This window comes from Galeopterus variegatus, unplaced genomic scaffold (assembly GCF_000696425.1).
Source record: "Galeopterus variegatus unplaced genomic scaffold, G_variegatus-3.0.2 Scaffold6850, whole genome shotgun sequence".
NCBI lineage: Eukaryota > Metazoa > Chordata > Mammalia > Dermoptera > Cynocephalidae > Galeopterus > Galeopterus variegatus.
The window spans coordinates 53794-71975 of record NW_007732961.1 but is presented as its reverse complement, the minus strand read 5'-3'; the positions used below and the strand labels follow the sequence as shown (position 1 = coordinate 71975).

Sequence of the window (18182 nt, the reverse complement as noted above, 5' to 3'; positions counted from 1 at the left end):
CCTATTTCTTGGAAAATTTCCCCTATATTTTCTTCTAGAAGTTTTATTGTTTTAGGTCTTACACTGAAGTCTTTAATCCATTTTGAGTTGATTTTTGTATATGGTGAGAGACAGGGGTCTAGTTTCATTCTTCTACACATGGATATCTAGCTTCCCAGCACTGTTTACTGAAGAGGCTATCCTTTCCCCCAACATACATTTTTAGCACCTTGTTAAAGATCACTTGGCTGTAAGTGTATGGATTTATTTCTTGGTTCTCTATTCTGTTCCACTGGTCCATGTGTCTTTTTTTATGCCAGTACAATGCTGTTTTGGTTACTACAGCTTTGTAGTATAATTTGAACTTAGGTAGTGTTACGCCTCCAGCTTTATTTTTTTGCTCAGGATTGCTTTGGCTATTTGAGGTCTTCTGTTGAACCATATGTAAGTTAGGATTGCTTTTTCAGTTACCGTGAAGAATGTCATTGGTATTTTGATGGGGACTGCACTGAATCTGTAGTTTGCTTTGGACAGTAATTCTTCCAATCCATCAGCATGGAATGTCTTTCCATTTTCTTGTGTCCTCTTTAATTTCCTTCATCAGTGTTTTACAGTTTTCATTGTAGAGATCTTTCATCTCCTTGGTTAAATTTATTCCTAGATTTTGCGTGTGCGTGTGTGACGACTATTATAAATGGGATTGCTTTCTTGATTTTTCTGCTGTTTCCTTGTTGGTGTATAGAAACACTAGTGATTTTTTTATATTGATTTTGTATCCTGCAACTTTACTGAATTTGTTTATCAGTTCTAAGAGTTTTTTTGGTGGAGTCTGTAGGTATTCTCTACATAAGATCATGTCATCTGCAAACAGGGACAATCTGACTTCCTCTTTTCCAATTTGGATGCCCTTTATTCCTTTCTCTTGCCTAATTGCTCTGGTTAGAACTTCCAGTACTATGCTAAGTAGGAGTGCTTAGAGTGGGCATCCTTTCCCCATTTGGGATGATGTTAGCTGTGGGTTTGTCATATACGGTCTTTATTATGTTGGGATACTTTTCTTCTATACCTATTTTGTTGAGAATTTTTATCATGAAGAGATGTTGAATTTTGTCAAAAGCTTTTTCTGCATCTATTGAGATGATCATATGGGTTTTGTCCTTTATTTTGTTGATGTGTTGTATCATATTTATTGATGTGCATATATTGAACCATCCTTGCATTCCTGTGACGAATCCCACTTGATCATGGTCTATGATCTTTTTGATGTGCTTTTGGGCTCTGTCTGCTAATACTTTGTTGATGTGCTGTTGGGCTCTGTCTGCTAATACTTCTTTGAGAATTTTTCCATCTGAGTTCATCAGGGACACTGGTCTGTAGATTTATTTTCTTGTGGTGCCTTTGTCAGGTTTTGGTATCAGGGTGATGATGTCTTCTTGGAATGAGTTTGGGAGAATACCTTCTGCTTCAATTTTTTGGAACACTTTGAGAAGGATTAGGATTAAATCTTCTTCAAGTGTTTGGTAGAATTCAGTAGTGAGGCTGTCAGATTCTGGGCTTTTCTTTGCTGGGAGACTGCTGTTTACTGATTCAATCTCATTGCTCATTACTGGTGTTAGGCTATTTCTTCTTGATTGAGTACTGGTAGGTTGTATGTTCCCAGAAATTTTTCTGTTTCCTCTACATTTTCAAATTTGTTGGCATATAGTTTTCATATTATTTCCTTTTTACATAGCAGCTTTATTGAAATATAATGCCATGCCATGTAACATAAAATCCATCCTTTTAAAATGTAGTATTGGGCCGAGCCCGTGGCACACTCGGGAGAGTGCGACACTAGGAGCGCAGCAGCGCTCCCGCCGCAGGTTCGGATCCTATATAGGGATGGCTGGTGCACTCACTGGCTGAGCGCCGTGTGGCCAATCTCAAAAAAAAAAAAAAAAGACAAAAATAAAATAAAATGTAGTATTTATGTACTATCCTTTTTATATATTATTTAATTCAATTTGGTAAAATTTGTTAAAAATTTTGACATGTATTTCATAAAGGATATTGGTCTCTAGATTTCTTTTCCTCTAATGTCTCTGGACCAATCTTGGTATCACTATAATAGTAGCTTCCCAAAATGAGTTGAAAAAGAGTCTATATAAGATTGGCATTAATTTTCCTTAAATTTTTGGTAGTTTGCCAATGAAATCTTCTGGTTCTGAAGTTTTGTTGTGGGAAGACTTTTATTTTCTTTTTTCTTTTTTTTTTTTTTTTTTTTTTTTTTTTTTGTCTTTTTTCGTGACCGGCAGCGGATCACAACCCTCAGTGTCGCGCCTGGACCAGTTTTGTTGTGGGAAGACTTTTATTTTCTTTTTTTTTTTTTTTTTTGTCTTTTTTCGTGACCGGCAGCGGATCACAACCCTCAGTGTCGCGCCTGGACCAGTTTTGTTGTGGGAAGACTTTTATTTTCTTTTTTTTTTTTTTTTTTGTCTTTTTTCGTGACCGGCAGCGGATCACAACCCTCAGTGTCGCGCCCGGACCAGACCGGGACTGGCAACGGGATCGCAACCCTCGGTGTTGCTCCTGCCCCTTGCTCAGCCAGTGAGCGGCTGGTCTGTATGTGGGATCCGAACCCTCTGCGGGAGCGCCGCCGTGCTCTCAAGCAGCGCACTGTAGCAGTGCGCCACCGGGCCAGCCCCTTGTGGGAAGACTTTTAACAAATTCAATTTTAAAAATTATAATTAGACTATTTTCATTTTTTATTTCTTCTTGGATCAACTGGCAATTTGTGCCTTTCATCTTAGTTGTGGAATTTATTGGCATTAAATCATTCATAATATTTCCTTTTTAATCCTTTAACTGTCTGCATTATATTTAGTGATGTCCCCTCTTCAATTGCTGGCATTGGAAATTTGTGTCTTTTCTCTTGATCAGTCAAGCTAGAAGTTTGTAAATTTAATTGATCATTTCAAAGAGCAAGCATTCAGGTTCAATGACTTTTTCTTATCCTTTATCTATTTTTTATTTCATTGATATCTGCTCTTATCTTTATTATGTCATCCCATAAGCCTGAATTTACTTTGCTCTTCATTTTCTATCTTCTCAAAATGAAAGACCAGGTCATTGATTTTGGACCTCCTTTTCTACTATATGCATTTAAAGCTATAAATTCTCCTCTAGCACTGTTTTGGTTGCACCCCACAAATTTTGATATAGTGTGTTTTCATTTTCAGGCAGTTTAAAATACTTTCAATCTTATGTGTGATTTCTTCTCTAACTCATGGATTTTTTTTTTCCTTTTTAAGTATGTTGTTTATTTCAAATATTTGGGGATTTTCAGATAACATTATGTTATTGACACATAATTTAGTTTTGTTTTGGTCAGTGATAATACTCACTTAAATACTCTAAAATTTATTGAGACTTTATTTATAGTCCAGGTCACAGTCTATTTTGATGAATGTACCATGCATACTTCTAAAGAAAGTGTATTCTCCTATTGTTGGGTCAAGTGTCTATAAATTTCAATTATGTTAAGTTGGTTAATAATGTTGTTCAAATCTTCTCTATCCTTGCCTGTCATTTTTCTGGAAATTGCTGAGACAGGAATGTAAAATCTCTAACTGTAATTATGGAATTGGATTTTTTTTAGTACTGAGACACATATGGTATAATATTCAATCATTCATTCAGCAAATATTTATTGAGCATTTATTCTAGGCCTGTATGGGAAAATAAACCTGGAAGGGAAATTTCAGACTGAAAAATGAAGGGTGAAAGCCAGCATAAAAATTTATACATAAATCAGCAGGTAGGGGGCTGCCATTAAAGATAAGTAAGCAAGGCTGAATGTGATTATGCTGTACTTCAAAAATATTAACCTTGTAGCAAAAGAAAGAATGACCATAATGGAGGCTTATGAATTTACCTAGTTGGTAAGTACAGTGTGGTATATGGTAATTGTGAGAGTCCGGTTTTGGACAGCAGCTCCTATAAAGTGAGGGTATGGGTCCAGTGCCAGGAGAACGTGCATAACTTGACAACTGCTAAACACAAGCAATCAGGGAGAAGTCACAGAAGAAAATAGTCCTCATTAAAAGGATCGAAGCAGATGATATTCCCTCATTCACAGATTCTTTTCTGTTTAAAAAAAGGGTGCGTGTATGGTTTTTGTTTTATTTTTATTTTATAGAAAGGCAATGGTTTTGCTTATAAGTGATCTCACATTGTCAATATGAAAATATTTAATAAGTAGCCTTCTGACTTCTAACACATACCCAAAGACCTCTGATTCTAAAATTCCTGATTTCTCAGATTCTTAGTTAACATTCCATAGTCAGTGATAGAACCATAGAAGACCATTAGTATTCAAAAGAAAATAAAAGGGGCATAAAACGAAAAGCCTGAAGGACTTTTCCTCCTTTGTATAAGCATTATTAAATCCTAGAATTTTAAAAAACTACATATATTCAGATTGTCTGCATTATAATAAGGTGTCTAAACATAATTCATAGTGTAAAAATTATTTCTACTCTTTGGAAACCAAGAGTGTCCTTGTTAAAGTGTAAAATGAGATTTCGCCTACTTGCAATTCCTCGTTCTCCCAGCTGAACTGTCACAGCATGAAAACATTTCCCTACTGGTGAAGTTTTCGATACCTATTTTTCTGACAAGAGTGTAAAAGGAACTGTAAGCGTTACTGACAATTCATAGAGTATCCCATACCTCATAGAGTACAACAAAATGCAAAGATAATATTTTAATTCTGATGGGAGACGGGCAACAATGTTTTAAATGCTGTTGACTTCTCTGAGTAGCTTGAAAATGTCAAAAGACAGAATTCTATCAGGTTCATAAGAGACTCAAAAGACTACACAAGAATCTAATTATAAGAAGTCTATTTCTTTGTCCTGTTTGTTAAGTCAAAGGTTAATGAGAAATATACTGAAGAAAACATCTCCTGTGTTATTGCAAAGTATTTCTCATAAAGAATAAAAACATAAATGAAGAAGTATTTTAATCTAGTTCTTCATTAACTTTTTTTTAAAAAAATGCTTCATTGAGGTATAATTTACACGCAATAATATTCACTCATTTTAAATATTCAATTCAATGATTTTTAATAAATTTAGTGATATGCAACCTTTACCACAATCTAATTTTAGAACATTTCCATCACTCTAAATCCATTAACTTCTTGATCTATGATAATTCTGTAAATTCATGGATGCCACTGGTATCTAAAGCTACTGTATATTCAAAGCCACACGAATTTCTGCAACTGGGCAGGAAAAGTGCAAACTAACCTCATTTTTAATGACCTTTATAATCTATCCTCTACTCTGGCACTGGAAGCAAACGTTCAGGTGCTTTCTCTGAAAGCTTAACCATTCTAAGTATTACGTTATGGCACACTGTCTTGGAAAGAAATTAATTATATTTTTGTTGGTAACACATTTCAGGCTGTTTACACAGCTGACATTTCTCAGCTGTACCCAATTCATGCCCTAAGCTGTGAGGACTGTCTTGTTTTGTGGCAGATGCCTCCACTTCAGTGATTTCAGTAAGTATAAAAACACCACTGCCTGCAACAATATAGATTATAAGCACCATCTTTATATGTTTTTATCATCTTAATGAAAGAAAAGTTTTGTGACATATATTTGGCTTGGATCTCTTTAGAAGTCTACAGTTGTGAGCCTTTTTTGCCTAAACTCAAGCATTGGAGCTAGTGTATCTGCTGTGGCACCAGTTAAAAGCTGGCTGGCCCTAAAAATCTTTGTTGTATCAAATCATGCAGCTCAAGGCAATATCCTGTCAATGTGGCAACATTTACTCTGGGGAGGTGTGGGCAGGCACCACTTCACAGGTTCTGGGACAAGGTGCAAATATGAATAATGAGGCAAAAAGAATCAAGCCTCTTAATGGGGATTCCCTCTTGTGTTTGCTGTGACTTAGATACAGCACCAGGTAACATTACAGTCTTGGATATGGTCAGTTTTAGTGGCTTTCCATATTTTCCTATAGTAATGAAACTGTATTACAACTCTTTGGTAAAATATTAAACACTACAAAAATCATTAAAATGTGGGTCTCACAAAAGACTGTGTCAACTCAATTCGATGAATTGGCACCTAAAATGTATAAAGCATTATGTTACAGATACAAGAACTGACCATATTTTGCTATATTTGCTTATCACTCTAGGAACCTGTACCTGATAAGCCTACCAGTCTGGTGTCTACAAGTGTGGGATCCAAGAATAGTTGACTTTTCCAACCTGGTGAAGCCCCAAATTTCTAGACTTTTCTCTATTACTTTATGTCCTTGCTCTTAAATGAGACAATTATTTTTGCTTTAAACTTTTTATTATGATAATTTTCAAATATATACAGAAGTTGAGAGAGCCATATAATAAACCCAATACACACATCACCCAGATTCAACACGATCAATAGACGGCTAATCTGAATTACCTCTACCTTCACTCACTCCCACTATCCTTCCCAGACACCATTTCATTTACTTAAACCAGCCAATTCTTGCCTGTGATTCTTTTTGGAGTTATCTTAAAATTAATTACAATATTGATGCTCACTTACTGAATGTCTACTATGAGTCAGGTATGTATATATATTATCACTAATCTCTATAATAATGCTGTAAAGTAGTGAGGTAACTGAAGCTCAGAGAATTTAAGTGACATGCTCAGATCTTAATTATTTTCTTCTATTAATGTTATTATTTCTACTAACAGATTCTTAGACAATGCTAAGAATATTTCTGGTTTCTTCGTGTCTCCTTGGGTAAACAGCAGGATATCATTTATGAACATTACTTTTTACTTTATTAAAAATAAATGTAGCACATTTTCTATTAAATTTCTCACCCCCATTAAATTTCTCAGGAAAAAAACAAAACCGACCAACCAACCAACCAACCAACAACCAACCTAACAACCACATCCCTATCTTTAGCAATGGACAACCAGCCAAAACTTCTAATGATATGCTATAATATCAATGTTAAAATCAGTTGTTCAGAAATAAATTTAAGTGCCTATACCTAAACAACATTTTTTTCTGGAAGAGTTTATTAAAAAAAAAAAGTTTTGCTATTTTCTGACTATTTTTAAAGTTTCCTAATCCACAAAGCATTTTCCATAGGTACAAGGTTTATATTGTGGAGTAATGAGACTCAAGTAGCATCTACATAAACAAATTGTCTTAAACTTTTTCTTTCTTCCACAAAGAATTCATTTATATTAAAATGTATGATGGTGCTGCTGGGTGAGGAGGAGTAGTTATTATCCACTCAGAAACAAAATATTTACTAGAAAATATAAAAAGGTAATTCAATTCTTAGCCACAATTACTTTTAAGTATTTATTATTACAAGATGTTTACAAAGTCCCAATTTCTTTTTAGCCATATTTATTTTAAATATTAGATTAAACTTCAGAATTCCTGAAACATTCTCATTTGTACTTTTTTTAAAAAAAATGGGCATCCCTGGTTAGAACAAGTAGGTTTATGGGGAAAAGTGCCCAAAACTTATTTGCAGTAATGGCCAGAAACAAGGCCGAGATAGGAAAGGTTTCAAATTTACAATAGGAAAATCATTATAAATAAATATAATAGTAGGTAAAAATGACAGACTAAGTCTCTTCCAGTTTTTATGGTAGTGAAGCTTTTTAAGACTAAAGTGGTATTAACTGCAAAAATTCATTATTTTTAAAAGCAACAGTCTACTATGGGGAATTTAGTTTTAAAATTAAATATGATGATTAGGTTGATTTTGGAATATCTGTAATTTAGGATTTTTTTTTTTTTGCTTTGAACATTTTATTAATATTATCTAAATGTATTCTTCTCCTCAAGGAAAAATTTAAGTCAAATCAAGTAGCATGAAGTTCCTGACACTGATACTGTAACATTACCAACAGAATGTTGATGTGCTTAGATTATATCTGCTCTGCAAATGAACTCAAATTATTACAACTCCTCTTATTTTCTCATTATTTGATTTATAAAATTCTCTCACTGGAACATTCAAAGCATTTGATTCTATTTATTATCAAAGCCAATTAGACTGAAAGTGGCAAAAGAGAGAGAGGAGGATATAGAACTGAGAACTTGACTGTTACTTACTGAGTCATCTGTGGCAGAAGCTGGCCAGCCCTCCCATAATTGATGGCGAACGGGGATACTTGTAAGATCGTACACATTTCTCTTTACCTATAAAAAGCAAGAGAGAGCACAATTCAAATCAGGTTTCCACATAACTTATGATGGTTTCCAGTCAACTTATGTGATATATCTACACTGTATTTCCTGTTTTCTTATAGATTGAAAATAAGAATTTGAAACTAGCAAAACACATCAAAACATTTTGTTGGGGGGGGGAGGAAAAAAAACTGGGCTGGCTGGGAAGCTCAATTAGTTAGAGCATCCTGCTGATAACACCAAGATCCAAGGTTCGATCCCTGTACTACAGGCAGGCCACCAAAACAAAACAAAAAATATCCAAATTTAAAAGCAGATTTTCAGTGAAGCCTAGATGAAATAGTAGTTCAAGAAACATCCCTCGTCCTTGGTTGTTTTCCAACTCCTGGCTGACTTCAAGTTTCCTTTTAGTCATTCACATACACAGTTCACTTAGGATAGACTACAATTATAAATTTTTATAATTTAGTTAATTCTTTAAATGTGCAATGATTCAAACAAAAATATATATATTTGAAATTTCTATGTGGGAAAGAGAAAGGTAGTGATTTTTAGGGACCTGAAGTTGTCTTTATATTTTATATAAAAACTTATTACTAAAGCAGCATAGGCTATTTCTTTGAAATCACCCAAATTAAAAACTATTTTAACAAAATATTTACTAACATCTGAGCCATCCATTAATATACTATTTAGCCCCTTCCTGAAAAGAAAATACAACAAATGCTGTTAATGATGAAAAACTATTTTTCCCAACATGTAATATTATACCTTTCACTTTAAAAGAAGAGCCAAGTAACTTACCAGAATAAGCTGTTGGATGGTTAAACTGTACATTACCCAGTAATTAAAGAGTATCATGTCTTCAATTTTTTTTCTAAGTAACTTACAGTAATTCTATTTTATTCTTTCTTTACAAATAAAATTAACTTAAAAATTGTAACAATGGAGACACCATCCATCTTAACTAATTCTTCAGCTTAGTTATGGCATTATTACTCTACTGTAACAAATGAAGCTAGTGTTGAAATGTTGCACATAATATGTTCTATGATAAGATTTCAATACTGTTTTTTATATTTCAACAAGCAGCATTCATTCATGTTTTAAAAATGCAGAAGCCTAAAATATCATGTTGTCCAATTACAGCATTTTGTTATCACATTACTCTTTATATACATAAACACATCTAAGTTACCCTTCTAGTGAAATAGGGATATATGTTCACTAGGGAAAGGAAAAAATAAAACAAAACATGCAACTCAATCTATTTTTATCTCTAATGTACACCTGTGTAAAAAAGGACTTAGTAAATGAGATCTGAGGAGAGTCTGCGACATGGTTTGATCCCCACTCCATTCAAACAAACAGCTTTTCTCCAGAGGTTCTTGGCAATGGCCCGTCTACCAGGCAATATTTTGTTTAGTCAGTTACATCTAGTGTGAAAATTTTCATCAGTCATTATCAACCCAACAATTTAACCAAATGCAACTGGGCCAACTTCTGACCACTTTCACTATACTTAAACATTAGCACTGTTAAGGAGAAAGGTGTTCTACAAACCTGAAGCATTATATTAATAAAGGAGAGGGAAAGGACAGAAAAGGGAGTATAAGGAGTCTTTAGGTTTCAAGGCAAAAAAATCCCTTTCTTAACGTTATTTTTGGATTACATTGTTTTGATACACCAAACTTCATCAACTATTTTTGAAAAAAAAAAAAATGACAAATATTTACATCTGTTGGAAAGTTGGCAAGACTACCCCAGCATTGCAATGAGAGTATACACAAATACTATGAGTATATAAACAAATGACTTTGGAGTGGGATTCTTTAAATTCTACCTTAATTCCCAAGCACAACAATACGGTATTATGAAATAAACAGTATTTTCTTTTTTCGGTAACTCATCTGTAACTGCACTGAACTGAATAACATTCCTTTGCCACTCTAAGCCTGAAAAGCATGTTCTGGCTATAATGTTATGTTGGTATAAAGCACAATGCCAGAATGATGTGCTGAACAAAAGTGATCAAAGTTAGAGTAATGTTAGCCCTTGCACAAGTATTTGGCTTCATTGTTCTCCCCAGAATGACATCTGTTAAGCACCTTATCATAGAATAAACTGGTTAATGCAGACAGAACGTGGCTGAGAGGATACCATGTAAAGCATATTAGGCTAATGGTTAGCAAAGGCTAAATTCACAGCGTATTCTGAGATTAAGCCAAAAGAATCTGTGTTAAACAGATCACTAAACAACAACTTAAGCGAAAATATATTGGTTTTTCAAACAATAATTCCATGCTTATCAATGCCGTAACCACTGGTAGATTTTACCATTACATGGAAGAAACACAAGTGATAAGATAGCAAAAGCACCAAATGAGTGTTGATTTTACTAACAGAGATTAAAAAAAAATTCCATTATCTTTATTAATGGTTATATTTAATTAAAATTTTAAATCACAATCCTTCATGGAAGGAACAAATCCAAAACATACACAAAGCAAAAGTAAAAATGATTCTTTAAAATATTAGTATTCTAGGAAACCTGAATGGTAAAGTACGGCTGTGTATAAAATGATGCAGATGAATTTAAAGTCATCATGAATCAGATGGACAAAGAATTCTCTCAGAGAAGGAGGGAGGATTAAGAACGATGGAGAGGAGGAGAGGGGGAGGAGGAAAGAGAGAGGGAGGAGGAAAGAAGAAGAAGGAGAAAGGAAAACGGAGGAAGAAGAAAAAGAGAGAAGGTAAAGAGAGATGGGAGATGGGATGAGAACATAGGGGGGAAGAGAGAGAGAGAAAGAGACAGGGATGAGAGTAATTGATTGATTTGACAGCACCTGGGAGAGGCAGAAAGAACACATACACAGGCTAGGCTGCTGTGGCTGGCATACCCAGCTGCCATTATTGTGCTGCTTCAGATGGAGTTTCATCTTTAGAGGGTGTGTTAAATTCCAGTTAAGGACAAGTGGCACTTCACAGGGTAACATTTCCTAAGGGCCTTTTTGTCTTACACATTTTCTTTGATCAGCATTGGCTCAAGATCATGCTGAACCTTCATAATCTTTTCAATTCTTGTTTTGCATTAAGCTCTAAATCTGTGAGATTTCAGGCTGCTAAACTATGCACATGTTTAAATTAGTTCTGAAAAAATTTAATAAATGCTTTGATTACCAGATGAACATTAAAATTACATTACAAACTATACTGTATTTGGATCAAGAGTTCTAGAATGATAATAGGTTTCCAGACTTTGCTTTCTAGATTTTCTGAAGGGATAATTTAATTTCTTCCCCATTACTAAAGATAATTGTTTACAATTGAGAAAAAATATAAATCAGATTAACTTGAAATAGTACAGGATCAATATGGTACTGGTTTGTTTCTTTATTACTTGTGTTTCATTGTTAATGAATGTAAGTTTATACATTATAAATTAATGTAAAAATCTAATCTCTACTTCAAACTTCATATTTCTTCAATGTCTGTGGCAATTTCAATGCTAAACATAGCACTGGGGAAAAGATCATTTTATTATGATCTGCTCAGCATAAAATTATAAAAGTATATATTCACAAGATATTTATCTCCCACAAATTTTTCTTTCGATTCACTTAAATTTTCAAACAGTTTTATTTTTTAGTTAAATTTCTTAGAAAAACAATTCTTAAGAAAAATTACTCTGCTAAAGGCTAACTTCTGAAGCTCAGATTAGCCTCAAATGTGTTGTTCTCAGCTATTCAAATTGAAAAATATAAAACTTAGTAGATAACATTGTCAACTATAATAAAATCATTCCTTGTGAGCTAAAGGTTAGTCAAACTATTAGAAAACATTTCAGGGCGATTTAAATGTCATTCACGTATTATCCAAGTGATAGCAGATTCTAATGGAAATAAAGCCACAAAGTTTGAGGTGTTATAGCATAATGAGAGGCAGAGAACTAGATTTCTAATCCTAATTCTGTTTAGCTGTTACTGTGGACAAACTGGTGGAGCATTTCTGAGAATCAGTTTACTCAACCTCAGAAGAGAATAAAATACGATCACTTCTGATTTTCAAAGATATACAATCCTATGATTTAATGAAAATATTGGAGTTAATCCTAGGTGCAGGAAAAGAAGAGCTAAATGTATACTAGACAAAGAAATAATTTTCAAAGATATACAATCCTATGATTTAATGAAAATATTGGAGTTAATCCTAGGTGCAGGATTATTCCCTCATTATTTCTTTGAGGGAAAGTTTAAAACGAATAAGGCTATAAAGTGGAAAAACAATACTAGAGTTAATAAATATAAATAGACATCAAAAGGAAAATTGCAAATAATTTCAGGTGATAAATATTATAAGCATTTTAGGTGAATTTTGTTCTTGAATGAAGAAAAGTCTTAGTTTCTATTCTTATTACACTATTTTTTAAAAAGCTAATTAATATCTTCTCCTCATGAGATCTCACTTAAAAATAAAGCCTGTTACACTGATCTCCCAAATAACTATTCCATTAACCAAATGCTACCAGTGAGGTTATGGTTTTGCCAGAATACTCCAGCTAAGTGATATAGTTCTAAAGTTTTATTAACTTATTTGGCCATTTAAAAAACTTTGACATCTGGCCCACAATTCTTCACATATCAAACATTTCAATACAGAAAAAAATCAAGAAATGAAAAAAAAATATTTAATTGCCATGGGCTTAAAACAGCTATCAGCACTTTATTTTCTAGATTTTCGGAATTAAGATACTACGGCACATCACATCCTTACAAAAACTACCCTGAAACTACAGACATCCATCTCATTCTCTCATAATTCTTAGAAGAAAAAGGCTTCTGGTTATACTAGAACCTCAGCTTATCCAAACTGTAAATACATCAAACTTTGAGCTCCAAGTACTTCACACTATCAAATGATGTTCTAGTTAAGAGTATGCTAAATAACTGCACTGAACAAATAAGTATTTGTGTGTGTGTGTGTGTGTTTAAATCAAAATAAGGCATACAGACTAGGCTTAGTTCCAGTTTCCTAGCAATCATTGGTTCTCTGAAAGGCTTATGGTTAAGAAACCAATCACTTCTGATTCAGAGTGGGTTTTGAACACACACTTCATATCTAAAGCCTTTTGTTTTTCTTCTTTTTTAACATATTATACACACGTTGCAGGTGCACCTGGATTTGTTTTTACTAGGATGCAAGTTAAAACCCCCCTAAAAATCCTTCCTGAACAAAACACGCTTGAAACCGGATGGTGCAAGGGGAATGAGAAGGTGGCATCAGTAATCAAATGTTAATTAGCAAGCTTTTTTTTTTTTTCTTCCCCCCAGGGCTGGCATGTGTTGAAGAATTCAAATCAGAAATCAATGCTTCAAGTGTTTAACTATTACTTCTTCTCATTAACCATTTAAAAGATCGAGCAATTCTCTCCTCATAAAAACAGTAACTCGAGACATTTCTTTTTCTCAAATACCATCTTTCCAGAAAACAATGAAGATGTTGTTTCAAGTAAACTATAAAACTGAACTTTCTTTCAATCAGGTTTTCAACTGACTATATTCTGCACTTTAAAAGTGCATCTTTTGGCTCTAACTGAATTCTTCAGTCAACAACTATAACTGGTTTTGCTTTGAACCATACTTAAACACTTATGTTACCTCTTACTTGCCTACAAAGAAATTTGACAACTGGCATTTTAAGAGATTTCTAGGATAATGATAATAAGGGTAATCAAACCTGGAAACTAGTTTAAATGCACATAATTGGAAATGAATTTTGGCCATCCTGCAAAACTACCAAGGATAAGATTTAATGTTAATAATTTCCTATACCAAAAGTTTGGTGTGGGTGAAAATAATATGAAAATTCCAAAGTTAGATCGTATTTAAAGATCATACCAAGTTTAAAAAGCACCGCTTCAGGATGTGCAAATTATATACAGGGCCTTCCAGACAGCCATGGCTCACTAGTTTACTGATTCTAAAATTCTTTGAACTCTCTGCCTAAAGTGGCCAGTACCTTTCAAGAATAAATATAATTAACAATAATTTGTTACAGAAATTCTAGAAATACTTTCATTTTGGGGGGGATAAGTAATCTTATTAGTCTAAGAAACTAATGAGAGAAGGCACTATCTCTTCACTACAGACTGTCTGCTAACTGAAAATCTGTGTTAATCTTCAGTTTTTCTGCCTCAAGCTGCTAAATGTGACTGCTTTCTGGCTATAATATATATTTGGAAATAGCAGTAAAACTGCAAATTCACAATAAATGATCTACTAGTCACACTAAATAAACTTGAAAAATCCCCGTACATGTCAGCTGAATTGAAGAAATGTCCTAAACACCGAAGAAGTATGTTTAAGCCATATAAAAGAGTAAACAGGTGTTTTGTTGTTGTTGTTGTTGTTTGCCTCTCATAGGCTAACTGAAACAGACCCAAAGGAAAGAGGTTAATTTCAAATCAGTCACTCAAGACTTTGTTCTTGAGGGCAGTATTTCCTCTCTGCACTTTGTGGAAACGATGAAGGAACAAAGTTTTTCCAATTATTTAATGGCTTAATAAATACAGTATAAGCAAATGTTTTTTACTGCCTGCAGGGAATAAACCAGCAGTCACTGAATAAAAGTTCATAAAATTTCCCCAGTTAAAATCAGGTAAACACCTATTAAGTCGAAACAATTATAAGAATATTTTTAGGAGTTTTTTCTTTAACCTAAAACCATTTTGTAAAATTCACTTTTACATACTACATTAAAGATAGGTCACACAAATCAAGAAATACTTGTATACCACAATATTTTGATTTTTAAGTCTGAATTTTAGTAGACAAACAATCTGATACAATGTCAGAAGTAATGTACTAGTTAATCTTAAAGACATAAATCACACATGTAACCAAATATTTAGCTACAAGGATCTTCACTGCAGCCTTGTTTATCATCATATACACACAAAATTGGCACAATCTAATAGCCAATAACAGGATAGTTAAATAAATAAAGGAAATACCATATTAAAGTGATGATGTAAAACCAGGGTCAGCAAAGTAGAGACCAGAAGTGAAAACCAGTCTGCTGTTTTTGTAAATAAAGTTACACTTGAACACAGCCACGTTTATTTCTTCATATATTGTCGCTGGCTGCTTTTGTACTACCAGGACAGCAGAGCTGAGTATATGTAACAGAGACTACATGGCCTGAGAAGCCTAAAATAAATAACTGGCACTTTACAGAAAAAATTTCCTGATCCCTGATGTAAAAGAATATTTAATACCATTAAAAGTTGTTACATGATATTAAAGAAAAAAAGTTTACAAAATTATGTACATTTCTGTTTGCTAACTTATATATACAGATACGTATATGTGCATATGTATGTATGTTATGTGTATGCATAGAAAAAAGACCAGAACGATATATAGTCATGTGCTATACAATGACGTTTCAGTCAACAACAGACCACATATATGATGGTGGTCCTGTAAGATTATAATGGAGCTGAAAAATTCCTATCATCTCGTGACATCATGGTTGTTGTAATGTCAAAGCGCAATTACTTTTTAAAAACATAACTCAGCGTAGCCTAAATGTATAGTGTTTATAAAGTCTATAGCAGTGTACAGTGATGTCCTAGGCCTTCACATTCACTTACCACTCACTCATTGACTCATCCAGAACAACTTCCAGTCCTGCAAGCTCCATTCATGGTAAGTACCCTATACAGGTGTACCATTTTTTAATCTTTTATGCCATATTTTTACTGTACCTTTTCTATGTTTAGATATACAAATACTTTCCATTGTTTTACAAATGCCTACAGTATTCAGCAAACTAACATGCTGTACAGGTTTGTAGTCTAGGAGCAATAGCTATACCATGTAGTCCAGGAGTACAGTAGGCTATACCATCTTGGTTTGTGTAAGTACACTCTGATGTTCACACAACGATGAAATCACCTAATGACGCATTTCTCAGAACACATTCTTGTTAAGCAACGCATAATGCACGTGTTAAAATTTATTCCCTCTTTATCATGGTATTATGATTCATTTTTGATTTCTGTGTATCTATCTTTTCTAGGTTTCTATTACTTCGTAATAAGTTTTTTTTTAATTTTTGTTTTTATTCAAAGCAAAGAAATGCACTTGGAGTCAGAGCAACCTGGGTTTTCATTTCAGCTGTGCCACTAATTATGTCAGTGATGCTGAGCAAAGGAAAGGAGAAGGAAGAAAGGCAACTGAACATGTACTACATCTTCTATCAGCCAGGTACACTAGGCTTTATGTTAACTTATCATCGTCACAATAATCTTTTACATGTATTATTACCTTCATTTTACAAATGAGGAAATTGAAGTTTCGAACAAATAATTTGCTGAAGCTTACTACAGTTAGTAAATGAGATCAGAATTTAATTTAGTTCTATGAAACTCTGAAGTTAAGAGTCTTTCATGACTATGACATATTTTCTCTTAGCATGAATTTCCTCTTCTGTAAAATAAAGGGTTGTAATAAATTATCTTTAACATTCTTTTCCAACCGACACTTTTATAATTGTAATGTATAAGAATTTTCTATGAGATCATTTACACTTACTCTGAATGGTGTCATTAAGTGGAAACAAGTGAGAGTGACCAACCATGGGCAAAACTTGTGTCATGAGAGTGAGTGAGCCTTTTCACAGCTGTTGTTTGCACCAAGCAATGAAGAACAGTTACTGGCTGTCAACTTTGTACTTTTAAGTGCTATAGAGGAAGGACAACTGTCAGAACAAATAGCAACTTGTTATTATTTCAACAATTGAATGTTGCCTTCACAGTAAGAGGGCAGTTCCTGGTGTCACACACAGCTGGGAAAGTAATGGCAAGTTAAAAGAATTCCAAGGAAAATAAATCAAGGTAAAGGAGAATATAATAAAATAGTAACTCAACTTTATCATATGATGGTTAGCAAAGGCTCTTCCTCATAAACTTCTGGCCAATGCCTACTGAGTCTCCCTTATCCCTTACTTACGTCAGAGTTTGGGATAGAATTAAAAAAAATAAATAAAAAAGGAAGACCTTCACATATGGGCCTGCTACTTCCACTTGGCCAATGTACAGTAAATCAATTATGCCCTATCTTGTTATTCCAGTTTTCCCTCTCTCAACATTCAGGCACTCATGGCAACTCTTCTATGCTTTTGATTTGGACAAGTGAAACTCATCAGAAACAGTTAGCTGTGTTTTACTGGCAATCTCTGTAAATTCTGAAATAAAACTGCATCTATAAGAAGGAAGATGTGGGGCAATACCATTAATCTACTCTGCCAATTTGTTTATAGAACTGCATCTCCTTTTTAATTGGATTTTATGTGAGTTAAAACACACACACATGCACACGGGCACACACACGCAGACAAATTAAGCTACTTGCCTAAATGTCATTCACTTACTTAATGCCTAAATCAGAACAATAATATAGATTTTAAAAATTCTTAGGCCGGCCCGGTGGTGCACTGCTACAGTGCGCCGCTTGAGAGCACGGTGGCGTTCCCGCCGAGGGTTCGGATCCCACATACAGACCGGCCGCTCACTGGCTGAGCGAGGTGCGGGCGCAACACCGAGGGTTGCGATCCCGTTGCCGGTCCCAGTCCGGTACGGGTGCGACACTGAGGGTTGCGATCCGTTGCCGGTCACGAAAAAAGACAAAAAGGAAAAAAAAATTCTTAATCCATTTCTTCTCCCTTCCAAAAAAAAATTTTTTTAATGAAAAGACCATAACTTCTATAGTAAACTTCAAAAATTTTTAAATCCTAACAATCTTAATGTTTTTGGCAAAGGACCACTTTATTATTTTGAGAAAGACTAGATCCTTTCCCACTCCAGTAGCTCCACACTGATGCTCAGACATGATGTTTATGTTTGCTTTGCTACTTTCTGTTGCCCATCCAGGCCTTCGTCTTTCTCTGAGATGTGGAAAAAAGTGGTGGGAACCATCAGTAATGGGACCT

The 18182-nt window shown here is 34.1% G+C and overlaps 1 protein-coding gene across 1 annotated transcript in view; it reads right to left on the bottom strand.

Moving 5' to 3' along the window:
* The window catches only part of LOC103606797 (FAS-associated factor 1-like), a gene marked incomplete at its 3' end in the record, with an annotated part of 92504 nt that overhangs the window by 41973 nt on the left and 32349 nt on the right, over positions 1-18182 (bottom strand). Inside the window, exon 3 of the mRNA XM_008591341.1 lies at positions 8115-8201. Within this exon, the coding sequence (XP_008589563.1) occupies positions 8115-8201 (87 nt within the window). The remainder of the gene's footprint in view (positions 1-8114; positions 8202-18182) is intronic.